At 39.8% G+C, this 16,648-nt stretch overlaps 1 protein-coding gene across 2 annotated transcripts in view; it reads left to right on the forward strand.

The window, feature by feature from the left end:
- The window catches only part of LOC137321425 (WD repeat-containing protein 7), a 644,210-nt gene that overhangs the window by 121,183 nt on the left and 506,379 nt on the right, over positions 1-16,648 (forward strand). For both annotated transcript variants that reach the window (XM_067983813.1, XM_067983820.1), the window contains one exon: positions 13,258-13,453. In XM_067983813.1, the coding sequence (XP_067839914.1) occupies positions 13,258-13,453 (196 nt within the window). The remainder of the gene's footprint in view (positions 1-13,257; positions 13,454-16,648) is intronic.

Here is a 16,648-nt window from a genome sequence, read left to right on the forward strand (position 1 = left end):
ATGAGCTCCTTGCACTTGTTGGAAGTGAGGATGGAGACTCCTTATGTTCCTATGGAGTGGCAGAGGAAAGGGGTTACCAATAGGAAAACAGTGCTATTGTTACAGAAAAAAATCTAGGATGTTGTAACAGAAATGACATGCTAGTAAGCCAATAAATACAGACCCTCTTGTGGACACACTTGAAAATCTGTTTATCTAGTGCAGCACTGAGGGAGTGCTGCATTGTTGGAAATGCCATCCTTTGGATGAGCTGCTAAATAGATGCTCTATCTGCCTTCTCCATTGTTTTCGGGAGATATTAAAGATCCAGTTGGGACGACTTGAAGAAGAGCAGGGAGTTTTCTTGATGTCCTTGGCAGCAATGTTCCCTCGACCAGCACCACAAAAAACAGATTATGTGGTCATTCCTCTCATTTCTGTTTGTGTTCCGTTGCTGTCAAGTTTGCTTATCTAATAGTTACTGTATTTCAAATCACTCACTGTACATGCAGCTCTTTAAGATATTTCTGTGAGACTTGATTTAAAGCGTTATATAAAGACAAGTCTGTCTTTTTTAAAGTGATATAAGTAATCTGCTAACTGTGGTTTGAAATGTTCTTAATTATAAAAGCTGTTAGCTTTGTTGGATACTTCAGGCACACTCCTGTCATCAATCTTTGCATTCCAGCTAACTATTTTATGTAAATTCATTATTCATTGGAATAAAGTGAATCGATTAAAGATCAAATGCATTAAATAAACAGGGAACTATCTTTTTGCCTCACGTTTTTCTTCCTATGAGCTAAATTGATGATGATGGCTGTCCTTAATTTTAAAGTTTTTTTTAGTTTTGCTTTATTGATTAAAAACAAAGGCACAGTGTTGGGTATCTGAACACTATATAATTGACTTTCAACAAACGCAATGAAGTGAATAGGGTGTTGATTTGATCTTTTTTTATTGCACAAGATGACAGTCAGTAACTCAACTATATCCTCACAAAACTGATAAAAGTGCTCAACCTTTATATATGTCTTCAATTTTGCGAACAAATAATGATGATCTCACCATGAAATTGACAGTGTGATGCCTTGACAATCTGATTTGAGTTTTAGATGGATGTCACATTTTGTCAACCAATCAAGTGAACATAGTTATTTTTGTGTTACGTGGGAATAGATTATTAATTTTCAATTATTCAATTAAAAGATTTTGTATTGTTTAAGTTCAAGGGACTGTTACAAATTTCAACCTTATGTACAATGCAAAGTTGTATTTTCTTTGATTCACTCTTCTGCAGCCTTTTCTTTTGGTACTCATTGCAAATTTATAAATTATTATGGTGGTCATTTATAATTAACTATATAGTTTTAATATATGAAAAATTGCACAATAGTGTGCACTTCCTGTCCCTCCGGTGTCATTTTCTGTCATGGTCTACCATCATCCTTTTTCATTAGTTGAAATTATTTTAAAAGAACACATCACAACTTTAACCAATTCATTAAGGTAAATCTACCAATTGAAGCAATTGAATCACTCAAAATCTTTTCATTTGCCATCTCTTGATTTCTCAGTAACTGAAATATATACTCCTAAATGCAACCGTTCTGAAATAACCAAAAACTTTTATTTCACGATTAAACTTACTGCTCCAGTTCTACAACACAGACTGTGCCCTATGATTCTCTGACTCTGGGCTCCCATGAATCCTCTCCCCTCTATGCAGTTGTTCCTCACTTGGTGGCAGAGCTTTTAGCACTACATCCTGGAATTCCAACTCTTCCCCATCCCATCTTTTTGAAAAAAAGAAACCTCCTCAAAATCTTTCCTTTTGATTTGCATTTGCTCATTTCTTCTACTGCTTTTTGTGATCTCTCTCGTGAAGTTTTTTTTTTCAGAGTCTGTTCATGTACGACATACTTGAGTCTGTATTTCAGTCTCTCCTGCATTTAATTTTCCTCAATGTTCGTATCCATCTTCTTTCATATTCGCAGCATGTACTTGCTGGTCTATGCACGTGCCACCTACCTGCTTTTATTCTGGTGTCTTTCTAAGTTTTCATTTAAACTTTTCTTTAAAAAAACATTTCATCTTGTATCTACATCTATATATTGCTGCCTATATGTAATCCTTCATATTCAATTAATTATTTTTCTGCTGTTCAATCACACATATGGGAGCATTGACTACCCATCCTGCAGATGCCTATAAATCTCATGCTATTGTAGTGGCAGACAAAATTGTTATTCAGCACTTGGCACCAATAGAAACAAGACTCCATAAAACCGATATTACACAATCACAGAGGAAACTTCACTTCATATTTACCACCTCAAACAGCATTGTTATTGAGCCTTCCAGTATATTGGGAGCAAAAAGTCTACTGTTGATGAGACAGCAATATACAAGTTATATTTCATAATATACTTCATTATATTTAACTATATATTCCAATAACTAACAATTAAGTATTATTGTTTTACTTCAACTTTATATATTAATTTCTACATATTTTAATACATAATGTGGTATATATTAATGATTTGGACTTAAATGTAGGGAGCATGATTAAGAAGTTTGCAGATGATACAAAAATTGGTCGTGTGGTTGATAGTGAGGAGGAATGCTGTACACTGTAGGAAGATATCAATGGACTGGTCAGGTGGGCAGAAAAGTGGCAAATGGAATTTAATCTGGAGAAGTGTGAGGTAATGCATTTTGGGAGGGCAAACACGGCAAGGGAATACACAATAAATGGGAGGATACTGAGAGGTGAAGAGGAAGTGAGGGACCTTGGAATGCATGTCCACAAATCCCTGAAGGTGGCAGGACAGGTAGACAGGTTAAGAAGGCATATGGGATATTTTCCTTTATTAGCTGAGGCGTGGACTATAAGAGCAGGAAGGTTATGCTAGAACTGTATAAAGTACGCGTTAGACCACAGCTTGACTACTGCGTACAGTTCTGGTCACCACATTACAGGAAAGACATGATTGCATTAGAGAGGGTAAAGAGGAGATTTACGAGGACGTTGCTAGGACTGGAGAATTTTAGTTATGAGGAAAGATTGGATAGGCTGGGGTTGTTTTCTTTGGAACAGAGAAGGCTGAGGGGTGATTTAATTGAGGTGTACAAAATTATGAAGGGCCTATTTCCCTTAGCAGAGAGGTCAATAACCAGGGTGCATAGATTTAAAGTAATTGATAGAAGGATTAGAGGGGAGCTGAGGATACATTTTTTCACCCAGGGGGTGGTGGGGGTCTGGAACTCACTGCCTGAAAGGGTGGTAGAAGCAGAAACTCTTATCACAATTAAAAAGTACCTGGATAAGCACCTGAAGTGCCATAACCTACAAGGCTACGAACCAAGTGCTTGAAAGTGGGATTAGGCTGGGTGGCTCATTTTCGGCCGTCGCGGACACAATGGGCCGAATGGCCTCCTTCAGTGCCATAAATTTTCGATGATTCTATGAACTGTTCATATAAATTTCTGTATTTACAAAAATTACTAAACATCAATAAAATTTTCACTTGAATGTAATCATCTGTACCAATCACATGTATAATTGCATGCATATTATCCAACTTACCATGAGCAATGACTCATGAGATCTGCTATGGTAGCAGGAATATAAATGTAGTGGCAATGTTGTTCCAAAGTTCCACTTATCTTGATGTACAATGCTCGAATATCAATTTCCCCTTCTCTGTTCAGTCCTCATTCTGAAACTGGGGGGGGATATATGTCAATTTGTGTCAAAATTAATTCCAGTTGAACATTTGCTGAACCAAAACTGGATGGCTCTCACGCATGGATACATGCCTTTGGCCTTGACTCCACTAAGCTTTATGGGTACCACCTCAAGCTGAGTCAGAGGGTGTGGAATCTCGCTATAGTCAGTATCCTTCCCACATCCACTCTATTGCCGAGACCACTTTCTTCTGGAACTCCCTACCACATTCCCTTACCCTTAACGTCTCTCCACCTGTTTTCAAAACTCTTCTTTTTGCCCATGTCTTTGTCCTCCCCACTCTAACCCTCTCTTTCTTCCCTTTTTTCTCTCATGATCAACATATGTGTTTATCTCTCAATGTGTTGAAACTCCTTCCTACCTCTGAAGTGCACCACAGACATGCATGTTCTTGGTATTTTTGAGGTGATGTTATTTTTGTGGCACTTGTGAAAATTGTTATCTTTTATCATTTGGACCATCTAAGAACTTTTTAAAGCTTGCGTTGCATCAGTTGTGTTTGTACTGCAGCTGAAACGTGCGGCTGCTACTTTAAGCCTGCCATATAAGTTTTCAAACTACATAGTGCAACTGGCTAATGCAACATAAAATCATAGAAAGGTTACAGCACGGAAGGAGGCCATTCGGCCCATCGAGTCCACGACGACTCTATGCAAGAGCAATCCAGCATGTCCTACTCCCACGCTCTATCCCTGTAGCCCTGCATTTTTTTTCCTTTCAAGTACTTATCCAGTACGCTTTTGAAGGCCATGATTGAATCTGCCTCCACCACCCCCTCGGGCAGCTCATTCCAGATCCTAACCACTCGCTGTGTAAAACAGTTTTTCCTCATGTCACCTTTGGTTCTTTTGCCAATCACCTTAAATCTACGTCCTCGGGTTCTTGACCCTTCCGCCAACGGGAACAGTTTCTCTCTATCTACTCTATCTAGACCCTTCGTGATTTTGAATACCTCTATCAAATCTCCTTGCAACCGGCTCTGTTCCAAGGAGAACGGCCCCAGCTTCTCCAGTCAGTCCACGTAACTAAAGTCCCTCATCCCTGGAATCATTCTAGTAAATCTCTTCTGCACCCTCTCTAAGGCCTTCACATCTTTCCAAAAGTACAGTGTCCGGAACTGGACACAATACTCCAGTTGTGGCCGAACCAATGTTTTATAAAGGTTCATCATGACTTCCACACTTTTGTATTCTATGCCTTTATTTATAAAGCCCAGGATCCCGTATGCTTTTTTAAACCGCTTTCTCAACCTACCCTGCCACCTTTAACGATTTGTGCACATATACCTCCAGATCTCTCTGTTCCTGTACCCCTTTTAGAGTTGTGCATTCTAGTTTATATTGCCTCTCCTCATTCTTCCTACCAAAATGTATCACTTCGCATTTTTCTGCATTAAATTTCATCTGCCAAGTGTCCGTCCATGCCACCAGCCTGTCTATATCCTCTTGAAGTCTATCACTACCCTTCCTAGTTTTGTGTCATCTGCAAATTTTGAAATTGTGCCCTGTACACACAAGTCCAAGTCATTAATATATATAGAGAAAAGCAGCAGTCCCAGCACCGACCCCTGGGGAACACCACTGTACGCTTCCCTCCAGTCCGAAAAACAACCGTTCACCACTACTCTCTGCTTCCTGTTCCTTAGCCAATTCTGTATCCACGTTGCTACTGCCCCCTTTATTCCATGGGCTGCAATCTTGATGATAAGCCTATCATGCGGCACTTTATCAAATGCCTTTTGAAAGTCCACATATACCACATCAACTGCATTGCCCTCATCCTGCCCTCATCCTACCCTCCCTGTTACCTCATCAAAAAACTCTATGAGGTTAGTTAAACACGATTTGCCTTTAACAAATCCGTGCTGGCTTTCTCTAATCAATCCACACTCGTCCAAGTGATTGTTAATTCTGTCCCGGATTATTGTTTCTAAAAGTTTCCCACCACTGAGGTTAAACTGACTGGCCCATAGTGATTGGTTTATCCTTACACCCTTTTTTGAACAAGGATGTAAGATTTGCAATTCTCCAGTCCTCTGACACCACCTCCGTATCTACGGATGTTTGGAGGATTATGCCCAGTACCTCTGCAATTTCCACCCTTACTTCCCTCAACAACTGCATCCCATCCGGACTGGGTGACTTATCTACTTTAAGTACAGCGAACCTTTCAAGCACCTCTTCATCAATTTTTAGTCCATCCAGTATCTAAACAATATCTTCCTTTACTGAGACTCTGGCAGCATCTTCTACCTTGGTAAAGACAGATGCTAAGTGCTCATTTAGTAGCTCTGCCATGCCCTCTGCCTCCATGAGTAGATCTCCTTTGTGGTCCCTAATTGGCCCCACCCCTCCTCTTACTACCCGTATACTGTTTACATGCCTGTAGAAGACTTTTGGATTCCCTTTTATGTTGGCTGCCAGTCTATTCTCATACTCTTTGCCCCTCTTATTTCCTTTTTCACTTCCCCTTTGAACTTCATATATTCTGCCTGGCTCTCACTTGTGTTATCAACCTGACATCTGTCATACGCCCCTTTTTTCCATTTCATCTTACTCACTATCTCTTTTGTCATCCAGGGAGCTCTGGCTTTAGTTGCCCTACCTTTCTGCCTCGTGGGAATGTACCTAGACTGTACCCAAACCATCTCCTCTTTGAAGGCCACCCATTGTTCAATTATAGTTTTGCCTGCCAATCTTTGATTCCAATTTATCTGGGCCAGATCTATTCTCATCCCGTTGAAATTGGCCCTCCTACAATTGAGTATTTTTACTTTAGAGTGGTCCGTGTCCTTTTCCATAACTATTCTAAACCTTATGATACTATGATCACTGCTCCCTAAATGCTCCCCTACTGACACTTGCTCCACTTGGCCCGCCTCATTCCCTAGAACCAAGCCCAGCAATGCCTCCTTCCTTGTTGGACCGGAAACGGACTGGTTAAGAAAGTTATCCAGAAGAATTTTCAAAAATTCCTCCCCCTCTTTACCCTTATTATTATTGTTATCCCAGTCTATATTAGGATAGGTGAAGTCCCCAGTTATCACTACTCTATGGCTTTTGCACCTCTCTGTAATTTCCCTGCAAATTTGCTCCTCTATATCCTTCCTACTAGTTGGTGGCCTATAGAGTACACCCAGTAGTTTTATTTCTCAACTTTAACCAAATAGATTCTGTCCTTGACCCCTCCAGGACATCCTCTCTCCCCAGTCCTGCAATATTCTCCTTAATCAATACTGCCACCCCCCACCCTCCTTTCTTTCATTCCCTATCTTTCCTGAGCACCTTGCATCCATGAATATTTAATACCCAATCCTGCCCTTTTTTGGGCCAGGTCTCCGGTATCGCCACGACATCGTATTCCCATGTGGCAGCTCACCAACTTTATTTACCGTGCTTCGTGCAAACATTTATTGAACATTGCCCATCTTGTGTCTGAATTGTGTCTTAAAGCGTTAGTGCTGTTGTAGCCTGAGAATGCATTTAATTGGCTAACTTGTCTTTTTTTTTTAAGTTTTATTGAATTTTTTAAGAAGATTATTATAGGCGTTTTTTCCTCCCTGTGGTAGTGTATGGAGTGTGCACTTCAGATGCCTGGGTCATCATTTGTCTTTCACTAAGCTAGAATCCGCCTTTGTCATCTAAGCTGTGGTGATAGAGCTGTTGGTTATGGCAATGCGCACAAGTGGACATTTTTTAGCATTACAGAGGATTTCTTTATAATGCAGACTGTTGCCCGATACGTAAATAAATGAAGTTGTGTCACTGCCTATAGTACTCAACATAATCCAAGGTTACTGTCTGTATTCTAACTACAAAATTCGCTTTGATAAGAATGAGACCTTGTCCCTTGGGTTAACTGTTCAGAGTGGTTTTAGATCCAACTCTCCATTTAGATTGGCCAATGGGGATTTTGTTTCCCCGCATGTCCACAGCTCTTACGATCAAAGCATTATAAAAAGCCAGCTATCCAATTTTGCTTAAAAGTACAAAGGCATGCTGTCGGAGGTGGGATCCATGTCACTTACGTATTTATGAATGCAGTTATAATGAGGGTTTTCCATTTCATATGATTCTTATTCCCGATGCTACCAATCTTTGGTTTTAAATAAATAGATAAATAAATAGACAGGACTATTTTAGGCAAGTCAGTTTAACTTGAGTGGTGGGGAAACTTTTAGAAACGATAATCCGGGACAGAACTAACAGTCACTTGGACGAGTGTGGATTGATTAGAGAAAGCCAGCACAGATTTGTTAAAGGCAAATCGTGGTTAACTAACCTGATAGTTTTTTGATGAGGTAACAGAGAGGGTGGATGAGGGCAATGCAGCTGATGTGGTGTATATGGACTTTCAAAAGGCGCATCATAGGCTTATCATCAAGATTGCAGCCCATGGAATAAAGGGGGCAGTAGCAACGTGGATACAGAATTGGCTAAGGGACAGGAAACAGAGTAGTGGTGAACAGTTGTTTTTCGGACATGAGGGAGGCGTACAGTGGTGTTCCCCAGGGGTCGGTGCTGGGGCCACTGCTTTTCTTGATATATATTAATGACTTGGACTTGTGTGTACAGGGCACAATTTCAAAATTTGCAGATGACACAATACTTGGAAGGGTAGTAAACAGTGAGGAGGATAGTGATAGACTTCAAGAGGATATAGACAGGCTGGTGGCATGAGCGGACACTTGGCAGATGAAATTTAATGCAGAAAAATGCGAAGTGATACATTTTGGTAGGACGAATGAGGAGAGGCAATATAAACTAGAATGCACAACTCTAAAAGGGGTACAGGAACAGAGAGATCTGAAGGTATATGTGCACAAATCGTTAAAGGTGGCAGGGCAGGTTGAGAAAGTGGTTTAAAAAAGCATACAGGATCCTGGGCTTTATAAATAAAGGTATAGAGTACAAAAGTGTGGAAGTCATGATGAACCTTTATAAAACACTGGTTCGGCCACAACTGGAGTATTGTGTCCCGTTCCGGACACTGTACTTTAGGAAAGACGTGCAGGCTTTAGAGAGGGTGCAGAAGAGATTTACTAGAATGATTCCAGCGATGAGGGACTTCAGATATGTGGATAGCTGGAGAAGCTGGGGTTATTCTCCTTGGAACAGAGATGGTTGCGAGGAGATTTGATAGAGGTATTCAAAATCATGAAGGGTCTAGACAGAGTAGGTAGAGAGAAACTGTTCCCATTGGCAGAAGGGTCAAGAACCAGAGGACGTAGATTTAAGGTGATTGGCAAAAGAACCAAAGGTGACATGAGGAAAAACTGTTTTACACAGCGAGTGGTTAAGATCTGGAATACACTGTCCGAGGGAGTGGTGGAGGCAGATTCAATCATGGCCTGCAAAAGGGAACTGGATACATACTTGAAAGTAAAAAAATGCAGGGCTATGGGGATAGGGCGGGTAAGTGGGACTAGCTGGATTGTTCTTGCATAGGGTCAGCGTGGACTTGATGGGCCGAATGGCCTCCTTTCTGTGCTGTAACCTTTCTATGATTCTACATTTTACAATTTGTCTGGAAGGGATTCAGACATGCACCTTGTAGCTTCAAACACACAGGAAAAATTAGAACATCCAACTTTAAGACCAACTTAGTTTTCAGCAGGCTAAAAGCTATTCCTCTTAAGAATTTCAGAAATTATCTTTTTTAAGAAGAAGTATGAAATGTACCCATGTGAATTGTGTGTATAGCACATCCTGTAGTCAATTTCCTGTGGCATTGCAGATGGAATGTTGAGGCCAAGTGTTTTCACATGCAGCAGGGTTAGACAGTGGGGGATAATTGGACCAGAGCATGTAGACATAGTTTAGTTCCCATTTTAAAGTCATAAGTCCTGTCCTTATTTTTATACTTCCATTATAAATTCTTATGTCAACATTTAACATTGAAATTCCTGTGCTTTGTGAAAACATTTTTGCCCACCACTTTTCCCTCAATGACTGAAAATTCTAATGCCCAAAATAGGGTTTTAAACAAAACTTAAAAAAAATCAAAAATTTCAAATTTAATTTTAACAGTATTAGATTTACTCATTGAATTGTCTTTGTTTTTTAATACCTTCCTTAAAGTTTTTAACTAGAAAGCCTCAAGATACCTTAAAAGCTGATGCTTCAAATAGATTTTTTTTTTAGCTTAATCATCTCTGCATTTTTCCCCAGCAAGCGACCTGTGCATCAACAGGGGCAGAATCATCTCATCATGTATCATTTCATCCTGTGAGAAATTGAGAGTTTCTTTGCTTTTTTCAAAAGACTTGGAAAGAAACTGGAGATTGAGTTCTCAAAACTTAAGTTCAGGCAAATGATGGCATTTATTAACAAATGCTATTTTGTATTATGAGTTGTTCAGAAAACATCAATGCTCAACAGCATCTGGATTTCTGTTTTAGTCAGTTACCTCTTCCTTTGTTTGTATATTTGATTTAAAAAAGTCTTTCTTGAAGCATTATTGCGGCTTAAGGATTTTTTTACATATCAAAGGAGCAGTTTTAATTTTTAAAGTGTGAGATATGTCTGAAATCAAAACAATAATTCAGTGGGTAAATTTCTTCCTCGCATTTAGAAATATGCATTTTTTCTTCTTTAAACCTTATTTTGAACATTAGAAATTTCAGTTACAAACAGAATTGCTTTCTTTGTATCCTAGAATAGAGTTCCTGGATTTTAATGTTTGGCCTTTCAAATTTAAAAGAAATTTTCAGCCAAATACAAAGTAAATCAATCATACAGCATTGTTTAAACTTGAATTATGTTTCTCTAACCTGTAACTGATGGACATTGCAATATCTTCCTTAGTAAAAAAATCTTACGACTGCATGCACTTCCTGCCTACAAACGTTACTTCCGATTGTTGCAATTTTCTCACACTTTTTTGTTGTCTTTTTCCTTTATACGTTCCTATGTCCACATTTCGAATGGAAAATGGCAATATAAAGGTTACACTGTAATTGCACAGTTTAGCCTAGTATTTTCTGCACAAATGGTTCAAAATGCTTTCTGAAAATTTTTCAGCGGAAAAGTTGATGCACCATTTTCTTCCTCAGTAACTGATATTTTTAATGTCCATGAATTGTGTTTTGTGTCTTTTAGTGCCTTGAGGCTTCAGCCTCAGTCTAGGCTGGGACTTGTATATCTGTGCCCAGAGCTGTGAACTGAATTTGAATTGTGCAGGTTGAGCATGTGCAGTGCACCTCATGTCCCAGGTTACATCAGTGCAGCTTTGTCATGGCATATTTTCCTTGAGAGTCCAGCAATTCCTGGTCATTTGTTTTAAGCTATGTAAAGGAAAGGTGGAAAACAAATTTCAGATAAAGTTCATATTGATTGGTTTTAAAAACAGAGAGATTGTATCTATGTATTTGTGCATAAGTTGTGACTATATTGTTCTGTAAATGATAGAAAGCATATCAAGCAGAGCGAGTCTTCTCATGTTAACCATTTTCCAAAAATTGGTTATCTCAACTGCATTTTGTTGACAGTTAGAAAAAGTAAGTATGCTAATTGCTTACATCGTTAGAGATTCCAATTGTAAACACCTATGAGACAGATATGTAGAGACAGATGAAAAGGACTCTCTCCTCGTTCTCAATTTGATATATTTTAAAGAAACAAGTTACATTTTTAAACCAATCAAAACTTCTTTGAGGGAAGCAAATTGGAAGTGAGGTGGGTGGGAGGAGGGAAATGGTCTCTGGCCTCTTGGCAGCTAATCTTGGTGAGGGTGAATGGAAGTGGGTGGAGGGTTGAGTGAGGGGAGGATGCAGAGTTACAGTAGGTCGTTCAAAGCGATAGTGGTGGGGCCACTGATGGAAGTGAGGGGCAGTAGAAAGTGAAGGAGTCGAGGATGGGATGGGAGAGTGAACGGTTGGGGGGGAAGCATGAGTGATTGGGGGAGGTGATATGAAGGAAACCAGCGAGGGACATATTTTTCCTGCACATCTGACCCTAAATGCAGCAATTTGTGATTCCTTTCCCCACTACATCATGTCATGCACCAGTTCCCAACTGAAAGGAAAGAAAGAAACGACGGAGAGAAGCAAAAAGATGTTAGGGAGAGAGAAGCAGAAGAGGAGAGACAAAGAGTGAGAAGAGCTACATAAAGGCACCAGAAATAGATAAAGGAGAGACCAAATTCTCTGCCATGGGAGATCGACTAGGATTATTATTAAAATATGCATGCACTACTGTCCACAGACCTAAGCCACCACTGAGTTTTAAATAGCCAGAATCTTTAGAGAAACAATTTCAATAGTCAATGCAAATATCTAGTTGTGACAAAAGAAAAGGATTTTTGTTTGCGTTGAATTTTTTACTTTTTTTTAATGCTGCGAATAGCAATGGCCTGCAGTCATAGAGTATTTCTTGAAGGAAAAGCTGTGAGGTAAAAGACCAGGCTGCAGTAGGTTTCACAAGCTGTAAATTGTTAAGGAAAGCACAATAGGAAGTCTAGTGTGCTATTGGGTTAAATGGCCACAGATTTGACTTGCATGGCAAATATCATAGTCGTTGTCAAAGATTGACTATACTTTTTTTTATTCGTTCATGGGATATGGGCGTTGCTGGCAAGGCCAGCATTTATTGCCCATCCCTAATTGCCCTTGAGAAGGTGATGATGAGCCACCTTCGTGAACCGTTTAATATTGATGATGGAAATGCAGTCTTTTTTGATTCGTTTTTATTTTTTTCAACTTCAGAGGGTCTTGAATTGTATTTCTGCAGGAGCCTCCTAGATGTGGGGGTCAAGTGGATGATCTGCTTTTCAGCCAGCCAGGAGGAGATATTAGGCGAGGTAACCAAAAGTTTGGTCAAACAAGTGGGTTTTAAGTAGGGTCCTGAAGGAGGAGAGAGAGGTGAAGGGGTTTAGGGAGGAAATTCCAGAGCATGGGACGTAGGTGGCTGAAGGCACAGTTGCCATTGGTGGGGTGAAGGGAGGGGATGGGGATGCAGAAGGGCCAAGAGTCAAAGGAACAAAGAGTTCTGGAGGATGTAGGGCAGGAAGAGGTTACAGAAAAGTGAGGTCATGAAGTGATTTAACACAAAGGTGAGAATTTTAAATGTGAAGCATTGAGGGAACATGGAGTCAATGTAAGTCAGCAAGGAAGGGTGAGCGGTGGGACTTGCTGTGGGATAGGAAGCAGAGTTTTGGATGAGTGGAAGGTTATGGAATATAGGAGGTCAGGACTTTCAGCACTGCTTCGATCCACAATCCTATTTACCATTGTTCTTTTGGCTTTGCTAAAAGCAAATTTTGTAAACCTCAACTGAATCTTCTGATTATCCCTATTCTTTTGAAAGTAATTTTTGTTACATCTGGTAAAACAGTTCCTTTTAAGTTTAGTTTGTCTACAAATAATTTGTTTGTTGGCTTTAGATGATAAGATTCATCCATTGGATTTACAGTTCAATCTCTTATTCAAACTAGAAAGTGACCTCTTCAGTGAACACGTCTCCAAATCAAAATATCTACCTAATTTTAAAAATATATATTTTCTTCTTTGTTGGCTTTGGCTGCAGTCTAGAGTTCAGTACTGTATCTGCTCGGTGGCCAGTGACCATTCGGTGGGCCTTCTCAGCCTTCGAGACAAGAAGTGCATAATGCTAGCATCGAGACATCTATTCCCCATACAAATTATCAAGTGGAGACCCTCTGACGATTACCTGGTCGTGGGATGCTCGGATGGATCGGTGTATGTCTGGCAAATGGATACTGGTGAGTTCATGCTTCTCAATTTAAATAGCTGCTAATGTAATTGAATAATGTTTGCTGCCAAAAGATGGTCAGAAGCTTAAAAACTGATGAGAATTTTAAATCCTCACAATTCTTTATATTAATCTGTACACCTTATGATGGATGCAGAGCTTCATTTTTCTTCAAATTAAAATAATAGCGAATTTTACAGTTTGAAGTTTTAGATAGGCCAGTAAATTATGTATTTAAATGGAGCTCCATTAGATACCTTACGAATAGAAGTTGATTTGTGTGGGTGAGTTGAAGCTAAATACACAAACTCAGTCTAGAAGAAATTATTGTTATGGGGGCGGAGGTGGGGATGTTGTGGATGCCAGAGGGTCTATATTTACAAGTTAATTCCATTTTCAATTACATCAGGTCTTTAAATTGCTAAATACAGGTGTCCTTGCAGTGCCTCATTGTCCCTGGCTATCTGATCACAACCTAACTATCTGATACACAGTTCATGCTGTCTACAAGAAAGTATGCTGGAGTTACTGATCTGGTATTAAGGCAGATAAGCAAAGGGGGCCATTGTTCGCACACTGTAAAATTGATAAATGGCTTGTGTAAGAGGAAGAACTCCTTTGATCTCGAGTGGCAAAACACTATGTGGAGCAGAATAGGTATGGCTAGACTTCTCTAAACTACAGTTCTCCTATTTTCAGCCCTTTGACTTCATGGTACACTCATGTTACAATCATCAACAAAAGATTTTGGAAAGGATGCTTACAATTTTGGACGGTTTAATGTAGTGTTTAAGTTAAACATTTGTGTTGCTGTTTATTACACTGTATTTCTTTATATCTCGTAAATAAATGTCATTACTAATTTTAGCCTAAATTAAAGGCCTGACGTGTTTTTTATTCATCTTTCTGAGATGGCAGAGGTACATGGCAGCCAACCTTGTGCAACTTCTGGTGCAAGATGACTCTGCAAAATGCAGAAGATGCTATTGAGGACAATAAGTACTGTCTGCTCTCTCAGGTGGATCTAAAAGATCCCATGATACTTTCTCCCTGGTGTCCTGGCCAATATTTATCCCTCAACCAATATCACTAAAACAGATTATCTGCTCATTATTACATTGCTGTATTTGGGACCTAGCTGTGCACAAATTGGCTGCCACGATTCCTACATACAACAGTGACTACATTTCAAAAATGACTGTAAAGCGCTTTGGGACGTCTTGAGTTCATGAAAGGCTCCAAATAAAGGCAACTCTTTCTTTTCAATCCAATTCAGTTTATGATCTAATCCACAAAAACGAAGTTTGAATGTTTGAATTATTACATGAACTCAAGATTAAATTACTGTCTTAAATTCAGTGCGAAGTAGGTAGAGTATAATTTAAGATTGTGAATTTTCTTTATACATTTGTTAGTGTTGCCATAGAGACCTTTTTTTTTTGAAGATGTCAGTTTGTGTAGTTTACAAGAACATTGAGTAGGATTTAGGCCATTGGTTTTGACTCCGAATTTCAATACCTGGGTTATGTCAATCTAGTTTGACATCATCTCTAAATTAAGTTTGAACTGATGGCTCTATCAATTTTCAAAATTATGTGTCTAAATATGTGTATATGACACATTTAAGAGAATTGAATTGGGTTAAACTTTACAAGGAATGATAGATTTTGCTAATTTTCTTTTATTCATTCATGGGATATGTGCATCGCTGGCAAGGCCAGCATTTATTGCTCATTCCTAATTGCCCTTGAGAAGGTGGTGTTGAGCCGCCTTCTTGAACTGCTGCAGTCCTTGTGGTGAAGGCACTCCCACTGTGCTGTTAGGTAGAGAATTCCAGGATTTTGACCCAGCGACTATGAAGGAACGGCGATATATTTCCAAGTCAGGATGGTGTGTGACTTGGAGGGGAACATGCAGGTGGTGGTGTGCCCATGCGCCTGCTGCCCATGTCCTTCTAGGTGGTAGAGGTTGCAGGTTTGGGAGGTGCTATCGAAGAAGCCTTGGCGAGTTGAAGCAGTGCATCTTGTAGATGGTCCACACTGCAACCATGATGCGCCGGTGGTGGAGGGAGTGAATGTTTAAGGTGGTGGATGGGGTGCCAATCAAGCGGGCTGCTTTATTTTGGATGGTGTCGAGCTTCTTGAGTGTTTTTGGAGCTGTAGTCATTCAGGCAAGTGGAGAGTATTTCATCACACTGCTGACTTGTGCCTTGTAGATGGTGGAAAGGCTTTGGGGAGTCAGGAGGTGTGTCACTCGCCGCAGAATACCCAGCCTCTGACCTGCTCTTGTAGCCACAGTATTTATGTGGCTGGTGCATTTAAGTTTCTGATCAGTGGTGACCCCAGGATGTTGAATTTACACAGATTTTTGTTGCATGACTATTACAAATGCAACAATGTCTGTGTATGGGCAGGATTTAAAAAACCTCAGGTGGAGCCAGGAACTTTTATTTTAAAAAAATGTCTATCAGCTTGATTGGCAATTTGCTGTCTGTATTCTCCAATTTATAGATAAAGGAGATCTATGGGCATCACGTTCCTTCGGTGTATTGTTAGCATTCATTTTTATCAGTACACAGTCAAAGCAAATTTTCCACTTTGAGCAGTTGTTTACTACTTCATAGATCATTAATAGACTTGCTACCCAGATAACATTTATTGCTGGGAAACCAAATTAGGAAGGGTTTTCTTAATCATGAGATTTCATAAAAACCTGTTCTTGATGATAACTAAATTAAAGTCATTTAGATCAATTGGTTTTGTCTCTCCTGCCCTTGTCTCCACCAACTCACTCAGTCTGCCACTCCCCAATATAGCTGCCAGCTTAGAACCCGCAAAACTGAGGGATGCAGACTCAAGCCCATTTGGTGCAAGACGAAGCTGGAGCTGATGAACATTTTCCAACTCGGACGCTGAAACTGTCCACTCAGCTGCTAACCTCCTTACCATCCTCCTTCTCCTCCTCACCCTTCTTTCCCCCTCTTTGTCTTTTCCCACATCTAACTCCTCCCTTCACTTGTTTCCACTGAGGTGCATTTTCGCTCCATCAATCCTTTTCCCAACCAATGCTTGACCACTCAACTACTTTTCCTTTCTCCACTGTTCACTGAAGTTGTAAATGGATTCCTATGCACAGGTATTGTCACCATATCCAGCAAAACAGAAATGATCACCTCTTTGTTAAAAAGTTCATTTCAATCCTCTGT

Source organism: Heptranchias perlo, chromosome 1 (assembly GCF_035084215.1).
Source record: "Heptranchias perlo isolate sHepPer1 chromosome 1, sHepPer1.hap1, whole genome shotgun sequence".
NCBI classification, from domain to species: Eukaryota; Metazoa; Chordata; class Chondrichthyes; order Hexanchiformes; family Hexanchidae; genus Heptranchias; species Heptranchias perlo.